At 47.3% G+C, this 23,421-nt stretch overlaps 1 protein-coding gene across 1 annotated transcript in view; it reads left to right on the top strand.

The window, feature by feature from the left end:
* ABCB8 (ATP binding cassette subfamily B member 8) overlaps positions 1-23,421 on the top strand; it is a 512,951-nt gene that overhangs the window by 29,398 nt on the left and 460,132 nt on the right. The window contains exon 2 of the mRNA XM_086940923.1: positions 12,154-12,499. Coding sequence (XP_086797049.1) covers positions 12,154-12,499 — 346 coding nt within the window. The remainder of the gene's footprint in view (positions 1-12,153; positions 12,500-23,421) is intronic.

The raw sequence follows: 23,421 nt of genomic DNA, 5'->3' as shown, positions 1-23,421 counted from the left end.
GAGTAGTGGAGTGGCCTAGACTGGAGTTTTGTAGAGTGTGGGGCGAAGAGTGCAGGGGCGCATAGCAGAATAGAGTGCATTGGCAAAGAGTAGAGTGGTGCAGAGTAGAGTACAGAGGTGTAGAGTGAAGTGGCATAGAGTGCACAACGGATTAGAGTGACATAGAATAGAGTGGTGCAGTGACGCAGAGTAGAGTGGTGCAGTGCTCAGTGTCAGACAGTGCTGTGCCGCAGAGTAGAGTTTTATAGTGCAATGCTGTAGAGTAGAGTGGTGCAGAGCGCAGTGGCACAGAATGCAGTATTGTAAAGTAGAGTGGTGCAGAGTAAAGTGACATAGGAAGCATTGGTATAGAGTACATTGGTGCAGAAGAGAATAGAGTGGCTTAGAGGGCAGTGACATACAGTGCATTGCCATAGAGTGCAGCAGCACAGAGTGCAGTTGTGTAAAGTAGAATGGCTTAAAGAGTAGAGTGCTGCAGAGTAAAGTGGCATAGAGAGCAGTGGTGCATAGTAGATTATAGTGGCTTAGCGTATAGAGGCATAGAGTAAAATGTTGCAGAGTAGTGTATAGTGGTGTACAGTGCAGTGGCTTTGAGTAAAGTGGTGTACAGTGCATTGGCGTTAAGTGCAGTGGTGTAAAGAGGAGTGGAAAAGCAGAGTGAAATATAGTGGCATAGAGTGCAGTAAAATAGAGTAGATTGTTTCAGAGCACAGCGAAGCAGCGTAGAGTGCAGTGGCATAGATTAGAGTGCAGTAGTGCAGAATAGATGAGAGTGGATTAGCATAAAGTGCAGTGACGTAGAGTGGAGTAGTGCAGGGTAGAGTGCGGTGACATAGAGTGTAGTGATGCAGAGTAGAGTGGCGTAGAGTGTAGTTTCGTAGAGTGCATTGGCATAGAGTGGTACAGAGTAGACTGCAGTAGCATAGAGTGCAGTGGCATGGACTAGAGCGGCGTAGAGTTCAGTGGCAGAGTGTGCAGTGTTGCATATAGAGTGGCATACAGTGCATTGGTATAGAGTGTAGTGGAGTCACGTGGCGTAGAGAACAGTGGTGAAGAGTAGAACAGAGTGGCGATGAGTGCAGCGATGTAGAGTGCAGTGGTGTAGAGACCAGTGACATAGAGTGTTGCAGGTAGTGTAGAGTAGCGTGCAGTGTCGATTGGTGTAGAAGGCAGTGACGTAGAGTGCAGTGGTTAGAGTTGAGTGCAGTGGCATAGAGTTGTACTGTGTAAGGCACAGTGTGGCAGAGTGTAGTGGTACAGTGTAGATTGCAGTGGCATAGAGTGAAGTGGCAAAGAGTAGATTGTTTCAGAGTTGAGAGAAGTGGCGTACAGTGGAATGGTGCAAGGTAGAGTGGGGTGGTGCAGGGTGGAGTGCAGTGGTGCAGAGTAGATTTGAGTGTCATAGTGAGGATGGCTTAGAGTGCACTGGCGTAGAGTGGATGGTACAGAGTAGAGTGGAGGGGTGAAGAGTGCAGTGGTGCATAGTAGAGTGCATTGGCATACAGTGATGCAGCGTAGAGAGGTGTAGACTTAAGTGGTGTAGAGTAGAATGGTGTAGAATGCAGTGCCACAGTGTGGAGTGGAGTAAAGTGAACGGTGCAGAGTAGAGGGCAGTGATGTGGAGTTGTGCAGAGTGGAGTGGGGTAACGTGGCGTATGTATGGTGTGCTGCCATTACAAACAACACATCTTCAATTGAAATGACCATTACATTTGCACAGATATACAGTTTTACTAATAAAAGTATACAGAGCAGAAAATATAATGTGTGGAAATGTCAACACCTTGTTTATTTATTTGTTTTGACAAGATTAAAATATTTGTTTCCACCACAATTTAGAATTACCCCCATTAGCCAGCATGATTGTCACATAATTCCTTTCACTTTGAAGTCCGAGAAAAGAAAGTAAACACCATGCTTTCCCAAAGATGGAACCTGACATTCGACCTCTGTCTTTAAATCCACAGCAAATGTGACCAGATAGGAACAAGATTTAAAGCCTTGTTTACAGAAAGGGATCACTCTGAAGAATACTGTAAATATGGTTTGGGCAACAGGAGGGGCGAACTCAAGCTGGACAGCCTAAAACAAATAAAGCCAGCAAACAGAGAACCAAAAATGTGAGTTACAGACCACAAAGCCATTGGTAAACAATGGGCGGAATGCATCTCTAGGCCAGCTTTCTGTATGTCCCCAATATGGTTTCAGCAAACTAGACAGCTGCTCTGTCTGGTAGGCTGCGACTGAAGAACCGGACTTTAATTGTGCTCCGGCGGCACAGGGGACGCCTGAAATCTTCGAGTTCACCTGTCCAGGTACACAGAGACACGGAACACTCTCTTCGTGAGAAAGAGTAAACATTTATTTGACTGCAGCCATGAACAGTAGTCCCAGAAGTACAACAAAGTAAGTTCTCGGGAGACCGCTGCTTCAATCCGCAGCGTACATTCTTTTATAGTGGTAGACACACCAAAACTTCAACCAATCAGCAGTGACTCTTCTTGTTTATCAGACTACGGCGTGATCATCGCATGCTCTTGTTTTTCACTCGTGCAATATCTTTTATAACATAGTTAATCATCAATACATTTCATGACTTATACCACCCGCCACAAGGATAGATGAGCCTAACTATAAACATGAGCCACAATGCGGGGCTGGGATCTCGCACAATCATCTTTGTGTACTAGGTTGACTCTCTTGCACAAAGCTAACAGGGAGTAGTTTGCTTTTTAGCGAACGTTTGTATTCGTTCAGGGACACGGAGCGCCGAGCGCGTACCTTGAAGTCGGGCCTGGGTAATGGCAATACAAAAATGGAGGCAAAATACAAGATGGACGCAGTATTCTGATATTTCATATTTCCTCAGACCCCCCTTTTGCCATACACAGGCAAATTCTAGTCCGAATCCACCTCAAGGGCCATGAATTGGGAGACTTGTTTTTGCAGCATTATTTGGGCATTTTTCTTTTTCCTATTCATTGGTCATGATATGCATGATGTGGCGCAAAGGCCGCAGATGGCCGGGCCGCATTGTAGGCAGAGGCAACAGATGATAATCACAGCTAACATAGCTCCAATAACTGTCATAATCCTCCAACCCCAAGTGGACAGCATTCCCCAGAACCATCCTGTTAATGACCAACTCCCTTCATCTTGGTGGATAGACTCAGCTATCTTATGCAGTTTTGAGATGGCCTGGTATACTGTAGGGGCATTATCAGGCACATAAATACAGCAGCTAGATCCGATCAATTTGCATACGCCTCCACGGTCAGCAAGGATAATGTTTAGTACCATCCTATTTTGGAGCATGACAAGGCAGTCGGCAGCAAGCTCTGCAGTAAGATTATTTAGAGCTCCAGCTGTTTCATTGACAGTTGCCTCTACAACTCGAATAAGTTGCTTTATGTCTCTGCTGTTGGCCATTGGACCCCAGATTGGAAGGAGCCCTTTTAAGAAATCTGCTGTTCCTTGTCCTGCTGTATCTTCGGCAGATACCACTCCTCTTTTCTGTAGGTGGTGTTTGGCATCTGCCGGATACGCAGGGGGCAGTAACCAAGCAATATAACAAGTGCCTCTCCAACTACCTGGTAAAGAAGTGTAGGCCTTACTCCCGCACACAAAATATGTGTTACTTGAGGGTATCATGCGAGGCCAGTCTGTTCCATTCAGAGTCGCAACGTACAGACACTTACTAGTACCTTTGTTCTCCGACTCCCCTTTCTTAATACAAAATGGTGCCTGTCCGGACGCTACTAAAAGCGTTTGTCCTTTGCGAGATGTCTTATTAGAGGGCAGGAAAAACAGGTCTGTAGACTTGTTTTGGCGGTCAGCATATTCCGACTTTTCGCTAATCGCTCCGTATACTCTTTTCCCATCTGGCCAACACAAATGGTACAGATGTAGTACCAAACTCCATACATCTGTATTGTCTCTGTTAGTACTAGATGCCCAACTGGCGCTCAACTCCCACCACGTACTACAGGAACCATTGAAGGAAGAGGGATATATGGTGTCCCTGTGCTTGTAGAACTTGGCAGAAGGCCGCAAACCCAACAATTTGTGGTGTTGATGGCTAGCTGGTGTTGATGTAACATAGAAACAAACGTATTGTTGTGGAACTCGCTCCTTCTTGGCTCAAGATGTGGGGATAGAGTAACATGAGAATGCATTTCATCAATGATCTTAGTGGTAGGTTGTGCAAAAACCACTTGAAACACCCATCCTATACAAGAAATCATAATGCATATTAGGACCACTACTATTAAAGTTACGACACAACGACTATGCAATAATTTACAATACTTTTTTCTCTTCATTTGTACGTTGTCCATTGTTTTAGGAGCAGTCGATTCCATCTAGGCGTTGCCCGTGACTGGTGGTTGCTTCACTCAGCCATGATTATTTGCAGTCCTATGATCCTACAGGTCCCGCAGGCCTAATGCCACTACTCGGGTCACGAGTTTGAGACTTTATCACAGCCCTGCAACTTTGTTCAATCAGAACATGGTCGACAAAAAAAAAATCATGGACAGCGTCACTGAGACATTATTGAAGTGTTTTTGTTTAGTCTTGGCCTAATATTGTATTTCATTGAGCCAGGTGTAGTTTGATCTTGGAAAAAAAGGTGAGGCTGAGTAGTGTCTAATTTCAATGAGGATGGTACCGCTGCTTGGAGGATCTCGTCGTCCTCTTTCTCAGTCCTGGTATACTTTAAGTGTGCATCACTGAAAGGTACAAATCTTGGAACTTTTTCACACTCAACGTCTCCTAGTCCATTCTTCACCCATTGATCATAAGGCAGGGGCAGGGACACTTTTTTACAGTGTACCCCGTGAGTCCAATTCTTTCTACCAGCAATATTGACTGCTGTTCTCGTTGAGAGCAAAACCTGCTGCGGGGCTTTCCATCTAGGCTCGAGATTCTTGGTCCTCTGGAAGTTGCGTACGCAGACCCAGTCTCCAGGTTGTATGGAATGGCCCTGGTCAGTGGAAGCTGGAGGCAAAGCGTCATGCGCCGGTTGGTGAAGGACACACATCTTATTAGTCAATTCATGCAAGTAATCAATTACTACAGGATATTCAATATCAGAGTATTTCTTTGGTCTAGGGACGCCCCAGACATTTGCTGGACGTCCAAACACAATCTTGTAAAGGCTGACCCCATGCGTGAGTGTGCTGGAGTCCTTGTGGATAGAAGGGCAAGAGGCAATGCATCAGGCCATGCCAGGCCCGTGGTGGCTTTTATTTTCGCAAGTTTGAGTTTCAAAGTCCCATTATAGCGTTCCACCAAACCTGCTGATTGTGGGTGGTTTGCTGCATGAAATATCTGTTGTATACCTAGACCCGTACAGACTTTCTGCATAATTTGGCCCACAAGTTCACTTCCATTGTCACTCCAGATGATTCGGGGCAAGCCAAATCTGGGGAAAAGTTCTTTCAAAAGGGCTTTGGCAGTTGTCAAGGCTGTGCTGTCTTTGAGGGGGTAGGCCTCTATTCATTTGGAAAAGGCACATACCACTACAAGTACATACTTTAAATTGTTACATCTCTCAATGTGAATGTAATCTATCTGGAGTACTTCAAAAAGGTATGTCGGTGGTGCAAAGTGTCCTGCTGGAGTTGGCATTCCCTTTCCTGGATTATACATCAGGCACACCATACCGTTCTTTACTAAATTCTCAGCGTATTTGGGAATGTTAGAGTTTTGCCAAACTGGTGCTAGAAGCTTACATATCCCTTTGGCACTAATGTGAGCTGGACCATGTGCCATTGTCACAACAGGGACAACATAGGCGTCAGGTAACAACCATCTCTGCTGCTGTAGTATCACCGTTAGGTAATTTAAAGCATGAACCATCAACATACAGTGTTCCGTCAGCGTTCGGAATTGGAGTGTCCTTAAGATCTATTCTACCTTTTGTCTCCTCTTCTGTTCGAGAAATGCAATCATGATGTTCAATAGTATCTGAATCTGATGGAAGTGGGAGTAAGGTGGCAGGATTCAGTGTAATACATCTCTTTATGGTGATGTGGCTCGCTAACAGTGTTAATTCGTACCCGGAGAGATGGGCACTGGTGAGGTGTTGTGTCTTTGTTCTATTCAATAAAGTGTCTACAGCATGGGAAACCATAACAGTAAGCGGAGTATCCAATACCAATCCTGCCGATTGGCGGATTGATACTGCTGCTGCTCTTAGACAGCTCGGCAATGCCCTGGCGACAGGGTCCAAGGCCATTGAGAAATATGCGCAAGGACGTTGTCTATCACCAAAAGTCTGTGTTAACACTGGTAATCCACAACCTTCTCTCTCATGGACATACTGTGTGAATGGTTTTGTATAATCAGGAGTACCTAATACTGGTGCAGAACATAAAGAAGATCGTAGATCTAAGAAACGTTTCTGGCACTCTGGTGTCCAAGGGAGAGGGTGAGGTGTATCCTTCAATGTCAAAGCTAGTAAAGGTTTGGCCATTAAAGAACAATCCGACATCATTAGGACCTTGCGCCCAAAGGGAGACCGGTAACTGTCGGAACTCGTGTGGTAGGGCATCAATGGATAAATATACTGGGGACACTACTCGGCCTAAGGTCAAATGTACTCCTTGAGGAGGTACAACCGGAGCATACGGTGGAGGTGCTATTAACATGTGTGACATTATGGGGTCGCTTTCCGAATCATCATCTTTACTGAACGAAGTAGGCAATGCAGGATTGCATTTATCTATCTCCATTTTATGCTTCCTATTTACTATCTCTATGTCCTTTTTAACTCGATCGTCTTCATGTTTCTGAGCTTTTTGTATAATAGACATACAACCTTGTTTATTCTCAGATTTCTGCTGTTTAATTTCTTTCTGCTTTGATTCCTTTCGCCAAATGCGAAATGAATCAAACATTGCCGGCCGGGCTTTCTTCTTAAACAATTTTTCTTCCAAATTGTCCAACACACAGGGCTCGAAATTACCATCCCGTGGCCATTGTAAAGTACCGTCATTCTTCGTGTACTTTTCCCAAAGGCCAGTGAAAATGATGGGGGCAGTCCCGTGTTTGAACAACCAGAACAACACCATTGACGAAATTTGCTAAAACAAGGCATCTTTAGAATCTCTGGTTCATAAAACAAACATCAAAAGGTAAAACTATAATCACGTACTTTCTCAATTCAAGTACGTACCCCTTGGTTTCGGCTTTTGCAAAAGTCGAACAAACAAACCACAAATAACCAGACAAGTGGGAGCTACCCACTCTTACCTGACCAAATTCTCTTCTCACCAATAGAGGTCCTTCTAAAGTCTCACTCTCTCAACTAGTGGGACCAAGACAGGGCGTCAGTCAGGACGGCGGCCAGACAGCCTTCGGGAAGGGGAAGTCGCGCTGCAAACACCTCGGGTCCACAAAATACAAGCAGGGGTCAATCAGGTGGCGCGCTTCCTTCAGAGTTTGTTCACGAGACTCCTCACGACCCTCCGGCTTGACCGCAACCGCTGAAGACTCCTTACGTTGGGCGCCAATTGAAGAACCGGACTTTAATTATGCTCCGGCGGCGCAGGGGACGCCTGAAATCTTCGAGTTCACCTGTCCAGGTACACAGGTACACAGAGACACAGAACACTCTCTTCATGAGAAAGAGTAAACATTTATTTGACTGCAGCCCTGAACAGTAGTCCCAGAAGTACAACAAAGTAAGTTCTCGGGAGACCGCTGCTTCAATCCGCAGCGTACATTCTTTTATAGTGGTAGACACACCAAAACTTCAACCAATCAGCAGTGACTTCTCTTGTTTGTCAGACTACGGCGTGATCATCGCATGCTCTTGTTTTTCACTCGTGCAATATCTTTTATAACCTAGTTAATCATCAATACATTTCATGACTTATGACAGATGAGCCTAACTATAAACATGATCCACAATGCGGGGCTGGGATCTCGCACAATCATCTTGGTGTACTAGGTTGACTCTCTTGCACAAAGCTAACAGGGAGTAGTTTGCTTTTTAGCGAGCGTTTGTATTCGTTCAGGGACAGGGAGCACCGAGCGCGTACCTTGAAGTCGGGCCTGGGTAATGGCAATACAAAAATGGAGGCAAAATAGAAGATGGACGCGGTATTCGGATATTTCATATTTCCTCGCGACCTAAAAAGAAATGGAAGACCCAGTTATCCCTTGCGAGCATGGGTATAAAACGAAATAAAGGTGCTATGCTAACAAGGGAATCTTTTTTTATATGAATCCAAGGAATCAGCTGAATTATATGTCCCTAGAACGGTGACCATATGAATTAATCGAAGGGGAATTAATCAAATGAAATGTCGTTAGCCTATCACCTTTATTTAAGAAATCACCAAGGACTCCTCCAAGTGTCTAGTGTTCAGAAATATCTGGTGTTGGTAGGTTTCCCTAAGCCCCGGAGGACCTCTGGCCCTGATGTGCGTATCTGTGCCAAAACATGGCAGTCAGATGCTCTATGGATTTTTACTTCGGGTTAAAAAGAAAACCCAAACAGCATCAATACTTCTAGCTGGGGTGCAGACGTGTGTCTGTTTGTGGTTCATTCCACAGCAAGAAGCCAGCACTGTTTGGATTTATTCCGAGGCTAAAAAAGAATGCAAATGGTATCCAGACTCCTTGGTGGGGGCCCAGATGTATGCGTTTGTATATGTGTGTGTGTGTGTGTGTGTGTGCGCCCAATGAGGATACCCGGGCTGTTTGGATTTATTGTGAGGCCAAGGAAAAACAAACCAAACGGCACATGAGGTCCTCGCTGGGCGCATACATTTATGTGTCTGCGTTCCTTGCAAGGGTCAGACGTGTGTGTGCCTGCAGCCTAACAAACAGCCAGGCGCTGTATGGGTTTTTCTGCGGCCTAACAGTACCTGGCTCCTTGCTGGACTCTCTTTGGGGAAAAAACAATCCTAACAGCCTTCTGGCTCCTCACCTGGGTGCAGATGTGTGTGTGTTTGCAGCCCAGTGTGCAGATTGGTGGGTGTCTCCACGTTAGTGAGGAGCCATGTGCAGCTTTGGTTTTTTTCTTGTCTAAGAAATAATCTATACAAGGTCCTCGTTACTCACTGGGGTGCAGATGATTGTGTGTCTGTACCCCAACAAGGAGCCAGTGAGAATTTATTTTGAGGCTAGAAAAAAGAAAAATAGCATTGACAGATCTTGCTGGGGTGTAGACGTGTGTGTCTGCCTATTAGTAGGGAGTCAGGGTGGGTTTGGATTTTTCTAAGTCTAAGGATAAATTTAAGCGGCGTCCTTGCTCCTCACTGAGGCTCAGATTTTTGCGTCTGTGCTCCCGCGAGGGGCCATGTAATAGTTGGATTTCCAAAGAGCCTCTGTCTTCTTACTGGTATGTAACACTGTGTGGCCATGCCCCATAAAGGAGTCAGTCACTGGATGTTTAGGCAGATGAGAATTCAGATAGAGCTGGCGCCATGATGGCGCACACAGACACATCTCTGTTCACTCCCAATGCTTCTCTTGGACAGTGAATCACTGGGTCACAAAGGTCCAAAAATGAATAAGGAAGTGGGGATTGGAAGGAAGGGACCAGGAACAATCCTTTTTCACCCTTCCCCTCTCCCTGATTCATTTTTAGGTCTCGCCTACGCAGCGAACATGCGTTGCTTAGGAGGGGACCTTTAGGAATCGATCTGCATTTTGCCCAAAACGTGCATGTTTTGCATTGCTTTTTATTGCAACGCTTGCACTTTTGGCGTTTCCCTTGTGGGAGCGAGCAGCGGCGCCATGTGTTAGCAATTACCTCGCTTGCTCCCGCAAGGTAAATGCTGCGTGTCCCTGCATTCGGCCGCACTCCCCCCAGCCCTCCAACTTGTTTATTATTGTAGGTGGCCACTCCCCTTCCTGTTTGCGACGCTCGCATGTTTACAACGCTCAGGCTGCTGTACTGTGTTTGAACCCCCCACCTCCAAAAGATCTGCTCTTCTCCCTGCCTCTGGTTTCTATCTCACAAGGCTGATGAATGACTGGGTCTTGTTAGCACCTGAGTGCCGCAGGTCTTTAAAAGGCCAACAAAGCAAAAAGCACCAGTTAAAGACAATGTTCGTGGTTGTCTGGGTCCTTTCTACAATATCAGGTCAACTGTGACGGATCAGGATTCGGGCAAGTCTTTTGAGCCACACCAGTCAGAAGTTCCATCAATGTATTTAGTCTTTTAAAAGGCAAACTCTTCAGGGTGATGCGAAGCAGTAAGATGAGTCCGGCGAGAGGCCCTTTAAGTCTGCTACATAAAGTCTGTGCTTTTATTGAAGCCTTTATTTATTTATTGATATTTTTTAGGTTCCACTTGGATGTATTTACCATCTTGTCCTAATCTCAAGTCCTACCTTTCGACTTAGACTTTTGTGTTTCAGAAACCTCCCGTGGGGCACGGCAGCATTCTGTAGCCAGTAAGGACTCCACTTACTAAATGTCGCAGTACAAGATGCATGTGAATTGATTACCTCTCCCCAGCGTTCCTGCTCACTGCACCAGTCCTGTTGTTCAACGGGTGGAGAAGCTTTTTGCACTTCAAAACTTAATCACCTTCAGATGTGCAGCCCAACTATTTCTTAATTGCTAAAGCTTCCAGGCAGTACAAAGTGAGTTTATAAAGTTACTTTTCCAATATAGTTAACAACGATCCACCATCAGCACTGATTTAGTTTTTTGATACATGTTAAAGAACTTTGATGGAACTCTCTAAAATCTGTATCCAAGGCTCTTCAAAGAAAAATGCCACTTTACCTACATACTAAAACAAGCATTGGCATAGCCAATAGGTCTCGCCTCTGCGACAATATAAGTGTTTAGCCATGCAACAGTTGATGTTGCACCAAGGATATTGTGCTGCTTAATTAAATACTTATAAGGTCCCAAAGACGAGCTCTATTGTCTATGCCAATGCTTGTTTTTTTCTGTTGGTGAGCTCATAAGGGTAGGGAGGAAGTGGGCTGCTCTCCCTGCCGTTTCTCCCCCTTCCTTCCCTTTCTCCTCCTTCTTTCCCTACCACCAACAGAAAACATTGTCTCAAGCCGGTGGGCATGGAAAAGGAAGAGCTGAGGGAAGTAATAGCTGCCCTTTGCCCTTCCAGTAGCCCTGCCCACCAACTTGATCCTTTGTTGGAGCTGGAAGGGACTAAGAAATCCCTGGAAAATCTAGGAAGGAATGAGTGTTTGGAGATTCTTTGTGCTTGAAAGATAGGGCCTAATTCAAAAATACTCCAAATTTACATGCGGAGATTAAATTAATTAATTTTTTTTAATGTATTAATGTTTTTTGCCGTTCTCAAACAGTCCTTGAAGTAACACTAGAAAACAGAGCAAGGTGCAGATTTTGAGGCATATTACTGGAAATGTCATGTGGTATGTTCGCAGAGCTTTTCTTTTCTTCTTTTCCTCTGTTGGGAATTTTTTTCCCAGTGGAGAAACACCTACGCCTACATCTTTTCAATTTTCAAGGAAAGACGTTCCTCTTCTCATCTTGGAAGAGCGGTTAGCCAGCTCTTTACTGGAATAAAACTCCAAACATTTCCTGGGTGTGAAAATGAGCTTGTGAAGGGCTGCAAACTCACACGTTTTTGACATTTCCAGACTGAAAAGGGAAACCAAGCCTCTTCTACCCACCCCTCACCACTTGCATGGGGTGAACTACTGTGTAATTCTGCAAAGTCAGGGAGAGTAATTCAGTAGTAAATTAATTTCTAACTGTCGGGAATCCTGTGAATTTCTGACCGGAATTAATTAACACCCTTTTAGTCATAAACACATATGTACGATCAGAAATTTCTTTCTGATTCAGACCAGTGAACATACAGTTATGACAAAAATTACATTGCGTATTAAGTCTTGAGGCAAATTCATTGAGAGAGTATTCACAAGTAATAACACAAGGAAGGAGTACAGACACACCACACACTCAACAGACACACTGTATTTCTGAGCAGCACACATACACAGTCACCATCCCCACTCTCTAAGTGTCTGAAAATATGACCCTTGTGTATTTTCTTATGCTTGTTAATTTCTCTTGCTGAGGTCAGATGGGTTACTGCTGTATTTGCTGTTCTCAATGTATTTATAGTGGTTCCATCAGTTTGCGGAGTGTTTTTGTCCCCTTTCAAATAACCCCTATATTTTTCTTTTCTAGTGTCAAGAATGTGCGCTTCTTATTCTCCCGCAACTGGTTGACTTCAGGTCCCACCTCTCCGCCCATCCAGCCGCTGCGGCTTTATGCTCTGCTCCGCAAAGCTGTGCAATACGCTCCTCTGCAATGCTGGCGTCCCTTCCAAGTGGGCAGGACAGTGTCCTTTCTGGTGGGACCTGCCCTGGTGACCTTTGGTGGAAGAGTGGTCTACTGCCAAATGGACTTCAACAACCACCATCTTGTAGTCGAACCAGAGAAGAAACATCAGGAAGTGGACCCTGAATTTAACTGGGCTGAGTTCTTCAAGTTCCTGCGACCTGAGACACTTGCTCTTGTGGCTGCTGTGGTGGTATGTTTGTTCATCCTATATGTTTCTCCTCGGTATCCTTTTCTGCTCTCTCTGCCTTTTCTTTTGAGGTCTGGCCTACGCAGAACGCATGTGCTGCATAGGAGAGACCTGATGCCATTGGCACAGCTTTGGGGGCAAAAACGTGCACGCGTTGCATTGCTTGCAATGGCAGCGCGTGCACTTCTGGCGATTTCCTTGCGGGAGCGCAAGGGAATCGCGCAGGCCCCCCTCCTGCCTCGCGAGGCCGCGCGCGCCTTCCTCTGCTGCCGCGTGAGCTTGTTTTTTTTTGCATTCTGGGGCTTGTAGTACTGAGTTGATAATAGCATAAATCAACATACAAGTACCATAATGCAAAGTAACACCTGTAATGGAGGAGCCAGTCACACATGGACTTCTTGGCAGGGCTGTACTACTCAGGGATGAAATTTCCCTTCTTGAGCCAATGACTCGAGTTTACAATAACGTGTCACTCGAAGTGTTTCACATGAGTCTGGGAAGTGCGACACTGCAACTTCCAGTGGTCCATAACAGTCTGTTCTGCAGAAGTAAGGCAAGTTAAATATTCAGGACAGTGAAAGGCTTGGTAATTCAGTACAGCTTTTCTTTGATGAACGAGCATATTGAGTGCCTAAAATGCCTCCTGGGGAAATGGTTGTACCTCTTTGCCCTGCAACACCCTCGCTAGCCAGAGCAGAGCGAACGTGGGCTGGAAGCCTCCTCCTACAGAAGCTCCGGGGCCTGGGGCGCTGGATGTGTGCATATGAAAGATGTCAGCCACCGTGGAGTTCATGCGCAGCAGGACCGGCACCTACCTGAGATGAAGGAGTAGGCCGCCAGGAGGTTGCTAATCAGCGCCATTTCAGTGCTGACTCCCACGGTGTCCGTGCTGGTGTTGAAGCCCATCCTTGGCCTCTCATCCAGACCAGGCAGCAGAGGGCGCTCTATCGGGTAAAAGGTTGCCTACCTCCCCTTCTTCTTCTCTGCTGTGGGGCGGAAAGGAAAGAGGCCGATGAAAGTCCAAGTCAGTAGTGCCCCTTAAGACCAGTCCTTAACTTCTCCACTGGGGATAAGACACCAGGGCTCATGGTGAAATACTTGTGAACCACTATCGTGCAAACAGTGATAAACAACTTTATCTTCCTGTAGCCACCTCTTTCTTTCTTTCTTTCTTTCTTTCTTTCTTTCTCTCCCTCCCCATTTCTCTCTTTTACCTCCACTCTGTCTGCGCCCTTTCCTACATCCTTCCTTCCTTGTCTCCCAACCTTCACAGCTGACTCCCTCCCAATTGCATAGCCAGTGTAGATGGTCCTAGCACAAGAAGGGAAATGGCCGCCTGTTTGAATTGTAAAAGTTAGCATTATTGAGGGTTGAATCGCCCCTTCAGGCCTCTGTGCCCCGGTCCCACTGCACCTGCTGCACTAGTGGCCTCACTACCAGGCTTTCTACATCTACTCCTGTCTCTAGTTGTCTCTCGCTCTACCCAGTGCTTGAAATGGAAAATTAGAAGTGCAGGTACCTTATACCAGAGTACCTATTTGGTTCTGGGAAGTGCAGGTACTCCAACTAAAAGTATTGGAGCTCTGCTGAGAAGTACAGGTACTCGGTACCTGACAGTACGGGCCCATTTAAAGCACTGAGTCGACCACTATCTACAGATTTCTCTCTACCCAGGTCTCCTGTATGTGTATCCCTCCATCCCACTGCCATACCCTTCTTCTCACCTCACTATCTTTTATCACCATCGTCTCGTACCCCAACCCAACCTTCTCACTATCTTCCTGCTCCTTCCTCTTAGATTCAATCGACTTCTTTGTACCACTCTACACCTTTCGGTCCCCTCTTTTTCTCCCCTCACTCTTTCCTCTCCTCGTCCTCTCTCGCTTGTCCTTCTCTTTTTCTCCCTCTCTTCATTGCTCGCCTCGGCAGCTCCTACCTGCTCAGTGCTTGCAGCCCCCAGTGTCCTTCCCTGTTCTGTATCGCCTCCCTACTTTGTTTCACACTGAACGCACCCACAAGATGAAAGTAGCAGCTTTGAAGCTAACGTGTAATCTGTGTTGGGGGAAATCCAAGGGGCGTCATTAGCGCCATCCTAAAGTCCTTTGTAACAGCAGTAAACACAGGCTGGAGTGCTTCAGACAGCCCAGTGCGGGCTCGCGCCTCCACGCGCGCACGACTTTACTCAAATTCTACAGCAATGGGCAAGGAAAGGCCGTGCCCCAGGGCTGTATTAATAAGAAGGTGGCTCTTGACTCCTTGCTTCTTTCAGAGTCAGTTGTCATTGAGTTTTTCCAGAGCACAAGTTTCCCTTGGCAGGGTGGGGATTGCTGGTTAATGATTTGATATTGACTGCAGCCTGGAAGGGGGTGACTGTGGGAGGAGAGAGGCTCTTTCAGCTTTTAAACTGTAAATGGTAGCACAGGTTCATCTTCAGTTCAGTTCAAAAAAGCTTTATTCGAATTGTAAAAACAGTTCATAAAAGCATACAATAAAATACATCAATTTGAATTTCATCATGATTACAAACAAAGTCATAAAATACATAGTAATTCATTAAAATATTTAGTATCTAATTTAAAATAGCGAAACCACCTATCAAAATACACAAAATGAATTAAAATTTTGGGATGGGAGGCCAGTTAATCTAATACGAGAGAGCGTCGTAATCTTAATACTACTTTCAAAAAAGCCGTTACTGTAATAATTGTATGGTAATCGGCCAAACAACGCAATTTATTGTAAGCCTCACGGGACTTTCGCACTCCCCAAGTACGCAATAGGGGCCTTAAAATTTGTCTCCTTGGATGTGCGTAAAAGGTACAATAAAAGGTAAAATGAATGTTAGACTGGAAGGAAGACATGTCACATGGGGAGATTACTTTCTCCTTGGACCATTCCTTACATATTGGGAGCATAATTATCCTAAAAAATGTTTCCAACCTAAAATAAGTAAGTAATCTACGGTCATAGAGAGGCTGAACTATTAAGAGATAGAGCTGGATAGTGTTATGGAGGATGACAGCATCATGATTTTTTACTGTTATTTTTAACCTCTCATTACCCCATCTCTTAATTTCCAGGTGCTCCATCAGGGCCTTTTTTAAGGTTGACCTCGACACCAGGTCCAATGATGAGGGATTTTGGAAATATTCTGGGTGGCCGATGTCATTTACAAAGCTCTTAATATAGGAGAACCACTTTTTTTACTCCCTCACTTTGTAGACAGTCCTCTATTATCATTCTATTAAGGGAGGTGGCCGGATTGGTCCAGATGTTATGCCAAAGTAATATTGGTGCCACCCTTATGATGTCAGTGATATACACTACTGCCAGTTCCTCGTGAAGTACGTAAGTAGTGATAAGCGTGGCTCAAATCCACCCGAGTGACTTACCGCACTCACCTATAATTACCTTATAGGAAGTCAGCCGGACAGTGGAGAAGAATAAACAAAAGTCTTTATTAGGCCAAACAACACTCATATGAGAGGGCCCTGTCCGACCTCACTCCTAGGAGTGCGAACGAGAGGACTGACTCTCTGCATCACAGCAATACATTATAATGCAATACAGTAACGAGGGGTACGCCCCTTGTGGAAAGTTACCGAGCCTCAGACCAGTGAACAATGCTCTCATACAGCAGGCATCTGCACCTGCAAGGGATACATTATTATCTCTGCTCAGGGCCATGGAGCTAGGCTTCGGCGTCTCTGGGCATGAGAACATTACTGATAACGAGACTTGTTAGTTTCGGCCACAGTAAGCCGAGAAACGAAAACTGCTGTCTTAGTATATTTCTGTATTCCTGCGGGAGGGGCATGAGCGAGCAGAGCCCGCAGGCACAGAGAGTTACACAAAATGGTGGCACACAGGCTAAGCTAAGAAACTAATATGGTCACACATACATTTGAATATAAGCAATGAGTGAGAATATAAATTCAGCATAAGTGCATATACGAACTGCATTAGTTAGTCATATGATGCTAACTCGCACATCATCATAGGGTAATTAGGGCATCGAAAAGTGAATTCTATCAGACCCTCCTTTTAGCATCATTGGCTAACTATAGCCTCATTTATTTGCAAAAGGTAGTGCCGACATCCATTCTAGGGGCAGGACTTTACTTCTTCAGTCTAGAACATCTTCTGCAATAAACATTAACCAACTTGCATCAGCAGGAATTTCAGTAATCATAGAAGTGGCATATTGACCATGTAACTTCTTTTTCGGACGTATATTTGCAGCACACATTGAACAACATGGAGGGAGGCAATATATGCAAAGGCAGCAAGACAGAATTACACTCACCACTCCAACCAAACCCATCAATATTTTCCAACCCCAGGAAGAAAAGGCACCCCAGAGCCACCCTTGTAGAGACCATGTCCCATTATCTTGGTGTAGTTCAGTCGCTAATCTATGCAATTTTTGTACTGCCAAGTTAACAGTCGGGGCGGAGTCAGGGATATAAACACAGCAAGATGTCCCGATGACGCGACAGGCCCCGCCCCTATCAGCTAGTATGACGTCAAGGACCATCCTGTTCTGGATCGTGAATAATCTCATAGCCTGAATCTCAACAGATATGTTAGTCGTAATGTCAGCCTCAGTCAGAACCACTTTTTCCATTACCCTAGACAGTCGTCTAATAGCTCTACTGTTGAATATAGGGCCCCAGAAAAGAAGCAAACCCTTCGAAAAATCAGTCCATTGTTGGTACGAGGTGTCCGTCTGATCCACGTCATCTACCTGTAGTTCCCTCCTTTTACGCTGCTCTAGCGGCTGTTCCTGAGGACTGGGGAATCGTCGATGAGTTCTGTGGTAATCAGAGGGAGCCACATACACAGGAGGAATCATATAGGCCAGGTAGCACACCCCACCCCAACCCTCGGGCAACCATAAGTATCCATTTTCACCGCAAACAAAATAGACACTGGGTGGGGCAATCAAAGAGGGGCTAACGAGCAGGCGTATTGAAGCAGTCACATTACAAGAGCTATTACCAACTTTTATGGGACCCCTTCCCTCTATACAGAAAAATGGAGAAGGACCCACCACAGCCAGGGGTATCAAAGACTTGGAGCTGTCGTTACTCTTTGGGGGATGCCTATAAGACAAAGTGGCGTTCAATTTCATGAAACTATCCCTAAGTCGATCAGTATCATTAGGTGTCAAGAATCGACCCAACCTTTTCTCACAGGTCTCTATAAAAGTCTGGTCAAAACGTCCGTCAGTATATATTCGTCCAAGGGAAGCTGAAGGCAAAGGCCGCACTCGCATTGTCATTGTCCACCCCCTATTCTGCAGGCGTGGAGTCAGAGAATCTGGCTGCTGGAAATATTTAACAAGACCTATAAGAGTATACCACCCCACACAACTATTCACTGGCGTTAAAGGGAGAGCGAGGAATCTATCCTTTTTATAGGCAGCAGAAGGTAAAAGCCCGCAAACCCAACAATCTGTCAAGTTGGTAGTGGCGTGTGCATGGTGCAAAGTCTTAATGAAAACATTGTCCTTATAATTTTTTCTCATCATTCTCTCACCATAATCAACAGTAACCATATTATGTTCTGGAACAGCGGTGGGTGTGGGTGCAAAAACATGAACCGGATAATGTTTATCTAGAAAAAACAGTATTCCAAGAGTCACTAGAAAGGCAATCAAAATGACAATTATAACCACTATTTTTCCCTTTCGGGGAAGGGCCAACCAGGGGGAATCAGGCTCAGGTCTCGGGGGAGCTGCAAAGGGCTGCTCCTCATCAGGAATGGGCCGCCCAAAGGGATACATTCTGTATACTCTTAGCACCAAAAATCAAAAATAAAAATAAAAATCACACTACTACTAAAAAAAAAATAGTCCCAGACAATCCTCAACCGGCCAGAGGGGTTCTTCAACCCTTTAAAAAGGGATCTTCTCCCTGTGTCCTTCAAAGCCTCACAGGCAGGCTTTTACCGTCCATACCTATTTCCATCGCCGTTATTCAACAATGTAGAAACAAGGGAAGCACTTAATTCGGGCCCGCGCCACTCTATAGTCTCAAAGAGCACAACCTTCGGCCAGGCACCAGGGCTCTTATAAGTCCATCCCTATCACTAAATCTTCTTATTCATGAAAACCACTGTCAGGTTTGCCCCACAAGTCTTACCTTTGCTTGTGGCGCGATCCCGCAGAGGCGACAAGAGCACCCGTCCCTGTACCCACCTGACCCTCGTGGACGATTATACCCAGCAGGGATGAGATGGACGCAGGGATGGGAGCCAGGGTGTAGGGTTAAGGATGGCGTGGAGCTGGTGGGGCGGCCCGGTGTCACTGGAAACCAGAACAAGAAAGATCAGAAAGTGAAGCAGACCCGAAAAGGAACCACCCCACATACACACACACAGGACCAGTTACCCTTGAGGACTCACCAAGGCTCTTGAAACGAATGTTCCCCGATGAGTGTAGCTCCGGATGTGAATAGCGAGGAAGGCGCTCCTGCGCGATATCGCCAAGTGCACACTAAATAAAGCGCCCCTGCGCGTTCACCCAAGCTAAAACAAAATGAAAGCGCTCCTGCGCGGGTAGCTGAAAACCGGAAACAACCACCCAGGTATGTGGTATCCCTGGTAAGGTGACAGGGTCTGTAGGCAGGGTTATTCCCAATGGCGCTCCTGCGCAGTGGGAAAACTAAAGTGTACACCCAAAACACAATCCTAGGTTCAATGTACACCCTTAGGGCGCTCCTGCGCACCAAGGGTCATGAAAACAAAAAATGAGCTTTTCCTGGAACCCCCAGGTGAATAATTGCACAAGCGCTCCTGCGTGGCGCTTTCTGAGACAAGGTAGCGCTTCAGCGCGGCTTGCCTCCTAGAAGGGTAAGAATCAAAGTATCCCTTCAGCTCGGCTCTCCGAGAAGGCAGCAGAAACAAAGTATCTTTTCAGCGCGGCTCTCCGGGAAGGCAGTTTGAAACAAAGTATCTTTTCAGCGCGGCTCTCCGGGAAGGCAGCTGAAACAAAGTATCCCTTCAGCGCGGCTCTCCGTGAGTCAGCAGAAGAGAGCTTGGAAGGGCATGCAGGTCTCGGCAAACAGTGTCCCAGCAAGGTACTGGAATCCGAAGCACTCAGCCGGCGGGAAACGCGAGGTTTATGCGTTTTCCCCCGGAAGTGCTTCTGAGCCTTGCTGCCTGGTGACTAGACCGGGTACTCGACTTCCGCCGGAAGTGAGTATCCCGGCCTCCCGTGTGTGATTGCGGAAATGGCCGGCCGCGGCAACGCCGCGAGCCGTGACAGTACCCACCCCCAGAACAGAACCCCTCCAAAGCCACCCCCGAAGTCAGAAAAGAGAGACAGGGCGAGGACACAGGGGATGACGGAGATGGAAAGCACGGACCAGAACAGGAGCATGGCGTACATGGGACAAGGGCTCCCAGGATCGTTCATCTGGACCGTACCCCTTCCAGTCCACTAGGTAGAACAGCTTGCCCTTGGTACGACGGGACCCCAAGATAGCCCTGACTTCATATTCATCATGGCCCTCCACCACCACCGGAGAAGGGGGAGACGGAAGAGAACTGCCAGACTGAACCGCCCGCAACAGGGAGACGTGGAAGACCGGATGGATTTTCATGTGCGGAGGCAGGGACAGCTTCATGGCCACAGGGTTGATTACCTTCTCCACAAGAAAGGGACCCACATAACGCGGCAACAGTTTTTTGGGCCCATGCACATTCAGGTGCCGAATAGAAAGCCACACGCTATCGCCTTCGCGATACGCGGGTTCTCGTTGTCGATGAGCATCTGCACGCTCCTTGTAGGTGTCTTTTGCTTTTGCCAACTCGAACCGTGCCTTTTGCCACAGGTCGCGCAGTGTCGCATGGTAAGAACGTACGGAGGGCAAGGGGCAGTCCTGAGGCTCTTCCCATGCCGACGTGCGGGGATGGCGTCCATGGAGGCAGAAGAAAGGGGACATGCCGATGGCCGAATGCTTGCTGTTGTTGTACGCATACTCGGCCATCCATAGCACTTCGGACCATTCCTTCTCGACTGACAGCAGCAGACAACGGAGGTACTGTTCCATGGTGTGGTTTGTCCTTTCGGCCTGTCCGTCGGTCTGGGGGTGGTATGCTGAGGAGAGACGTACGTCCATCTCGAGTATCCTGCATGTCTCCTTCCAAAAACGGGACACGAACTGCGATCCCCTATCCGTTATGACCACGGACGGAATGCCATGGAGACGAACCACCTCTTGTACGAATATCAAGGCCAGGTCGGCCGCCGTGGGAAGTTTCGTCAAGGGGACGAAATGTGCCATCTTGGTGAGGTGGTCCACGATTGTGAGAACCGTGGTGTGTCCTGTTTTGGTGAGCGGGAGCTCAACCACAAAGTCCATGGAGACGGTATGCCAGGGAGAAGGAGGCACAGGAATGGGCTGTAAACGACCAACCGATGGTTCGGATCTGTTCTTGCCAAGCAGGCAAACGGCGCAGTTCGTCACATGTGCCTTTGTATCCGTCACCATCGTCGGCCACCAATACTGCCTCCGCACAAGATCGAGCGTTTTGTGGTAACCTGGATGGCCGGAGAGAACATGATTGTGACACGAGTATAGGGCCTTCGTTTGATCGGCTACCCCGGTTAGATGTGTTTGGTTACTGGGCCCTCCTTCTTCGTCCCCTTCCGAGACCACGGGATCGGACCGTGTCGTGTCTAGTTCTGCCTGGCCGCTGGAACGAACAGGAGCGATGATGCCCTGGAAATGTTTCTCTGGTAAGATCAGGCCAGGCTCATGGTCTTCGGCGTTTTCTTCCGTTTCAGCCAGCCGTGACAGTGCATCTGCTTTGGCGTTGTCTTTCCCGGGCCGGAATGTAATCATAAAGTCGTACTCGTTGAAGAATAAGGTCCATCGGAGCTGTCGGGCTGTGAGGGCACGTGCTGATCGTAGAAACTGCAGGTTTCTGTGGTCTGTATAGATGGTCACTTTATGTTTCGAGTCCTTCAGGAAGTGTCGCCATTCCTCGAATGCGGTCTTGATGGCTAGCAGTTCTCGGTCAGACACGGTGTAGTTGCGCTCGGCGGGTTGGAGTTTCTTAGAGTAAAAGGCCACGGGATGCAGTCGGCCCGTCTCGCAGTTCCGTTGTGAGAGCACACCGCCTATGGCGTCCTTGGAAGCATCAGCCTCTACGATGAAAGGCTGCTCGGTATCAGGGTGCACCAGAACCGGGGCCATGGTAAACCGTCTCTTTAGTTCCTGGAATGCGTTGTCAGCTTTTTGGTCCCAATCAAAACGTACTCCCTTGCGCAGCAAGCGCGTGATGGGAGCCACCATCTCAGAGAAGCCAGTGATAAAACGACGATAATAGTTGGAAAAGCCGAGGAACCGTTGGACGCCCTTCACCGACTCAGGTGTAGGCCAAGACAGGATGGCTTCCACTTTTTTGTTGTCCATTTGAATGCCTGCCGGTGTGATGATGTGCCCCAGGAACTCAACCGATGTGACGTGAAACAGGCTTTTTTCTAACTTCACGTACAGCCGGTGTTTCTCCAGTTGCTGTAGGACTGAACGTACATGATGGACGTGCTCTTCGTTGGTTTGTGAATAAATCAGGATGTCGTCGATGTAGACGATACAAAAGACGTCGATGTAGTCCCTCAACACCTCATCTATAAAAAACTGGAAAGCGGCGGGGGCGTTGCAGAGTCCGAACGGCATGACCTGGTATTCGAAGAGGCCGAACTTCGTCCGGAAGGCGGTCTTCCATTCGTCACCCTTCCGGACCCTGACAAGATGGTAAGCCCCCCGAAGATCCAGTTTGGTGTAAATGGTGGCGTTTTTGACCTGGTCCAGGAGGTTGGTTATCAACGGTAGCGGGTACCGGTTTTTAATCGTGATGGTATTCATCGCACGAAAGTCGATGCAGGTCCTCAAATCCCCTTCCTTCTTCGACACGAAGAAAAGAGGAGAGGAAACCGGAGATCTGGAGTGACGTATGAAGCCATTGTCCAGGTATTCGTCCAGATAGGAGCGGAGGTGGATGTTCTCTTTTTCTGTGAGCGAGTAGATCCTGCTGCATGGCAACGTGGAGCCGGGAATCAGGTCTATGCGGCAGTCAAAGGATCGATGGGGTGGCAAAGTGTTGGCTCCCTTCTTATCGAATACCCCCGCTAGGTCCTGGTATTCTTTCGGTATGGTTCCTTGGGAAACCATTCCCATCCCTACTACAGGTAACGAGTGTGCCTGTATGACCCGAGGACCTGTCAGGTCGATTTCTGCGTAACAGGTGCTATTACAGTACTCTGATTCAAGATGGACGGTTCTGGTCACCCAATCGATGCGGGGATTGTGCTTCACCAACCAAGGCAAACCCAGGATCACCTTGAACTGAGGGGCATCAATGACGTCGAAACATACGGACTCGGTGTGGTTGTTTGAGAAAACCATGGTCAAGGTTTCTGTTCGGTGTCGGATGGGGCCGGAAGTAAGGTCCGTTCCGTCAACGGCCTTGACGGGTTCAGGTTGGGCCTTCGTCACAGTGTCGATACCCAATGCGCGGGAAAACGCTGTATCGATGAAGCAGCCTGTCGCCCCGGAATCCAACATGGCGGTCACCACCCAGGTTCTGCCCGCCAGATTCCGTAAGGACACGTCCATGCCGACGTGATGACTACCGTCGTATACCACTGGGATCGCAGATGTGCTTGATGAAGAACCCAGAAGACGGACCCCTGTGTCTACTGGGTTTCCTCGTTTCCCGTCTTGTCTCCCTTGCTGATGGGCAACACGAACGGCCTTCTGCCTCGTGGTCTTGAGGGCTTAGCAGGGCATTCCCGTACGAAGTGGCCGCTTTTGCCACAATACAGGCACTGGTTCTGCTTCCTCCTTTTTTCCCGTTCTTGACTGGTCAGGGGTCCTCTGACGCCTCCGATCTGCATGGGTTCGGACGCTTCT

Source organism: Lissotriton vulgaris, chromosome 10 (genome assembly GCF_964263255.1).
Source record: "Lissotriton vulgaris chromosome 10, aLisVul1.2, whole genome shotgun sequence".
Taxonomy (NCBI): Eukaryota; Metazoa; Chordata; class Amphibia; order Caudata; family Salamandridae; genus Lissotriton; species Lissotriton vulgaris.
Note: the sequence above shows the minus strand (reverse complement) of the source record. Positions and strands in the feature narration are given on the sequence as shown.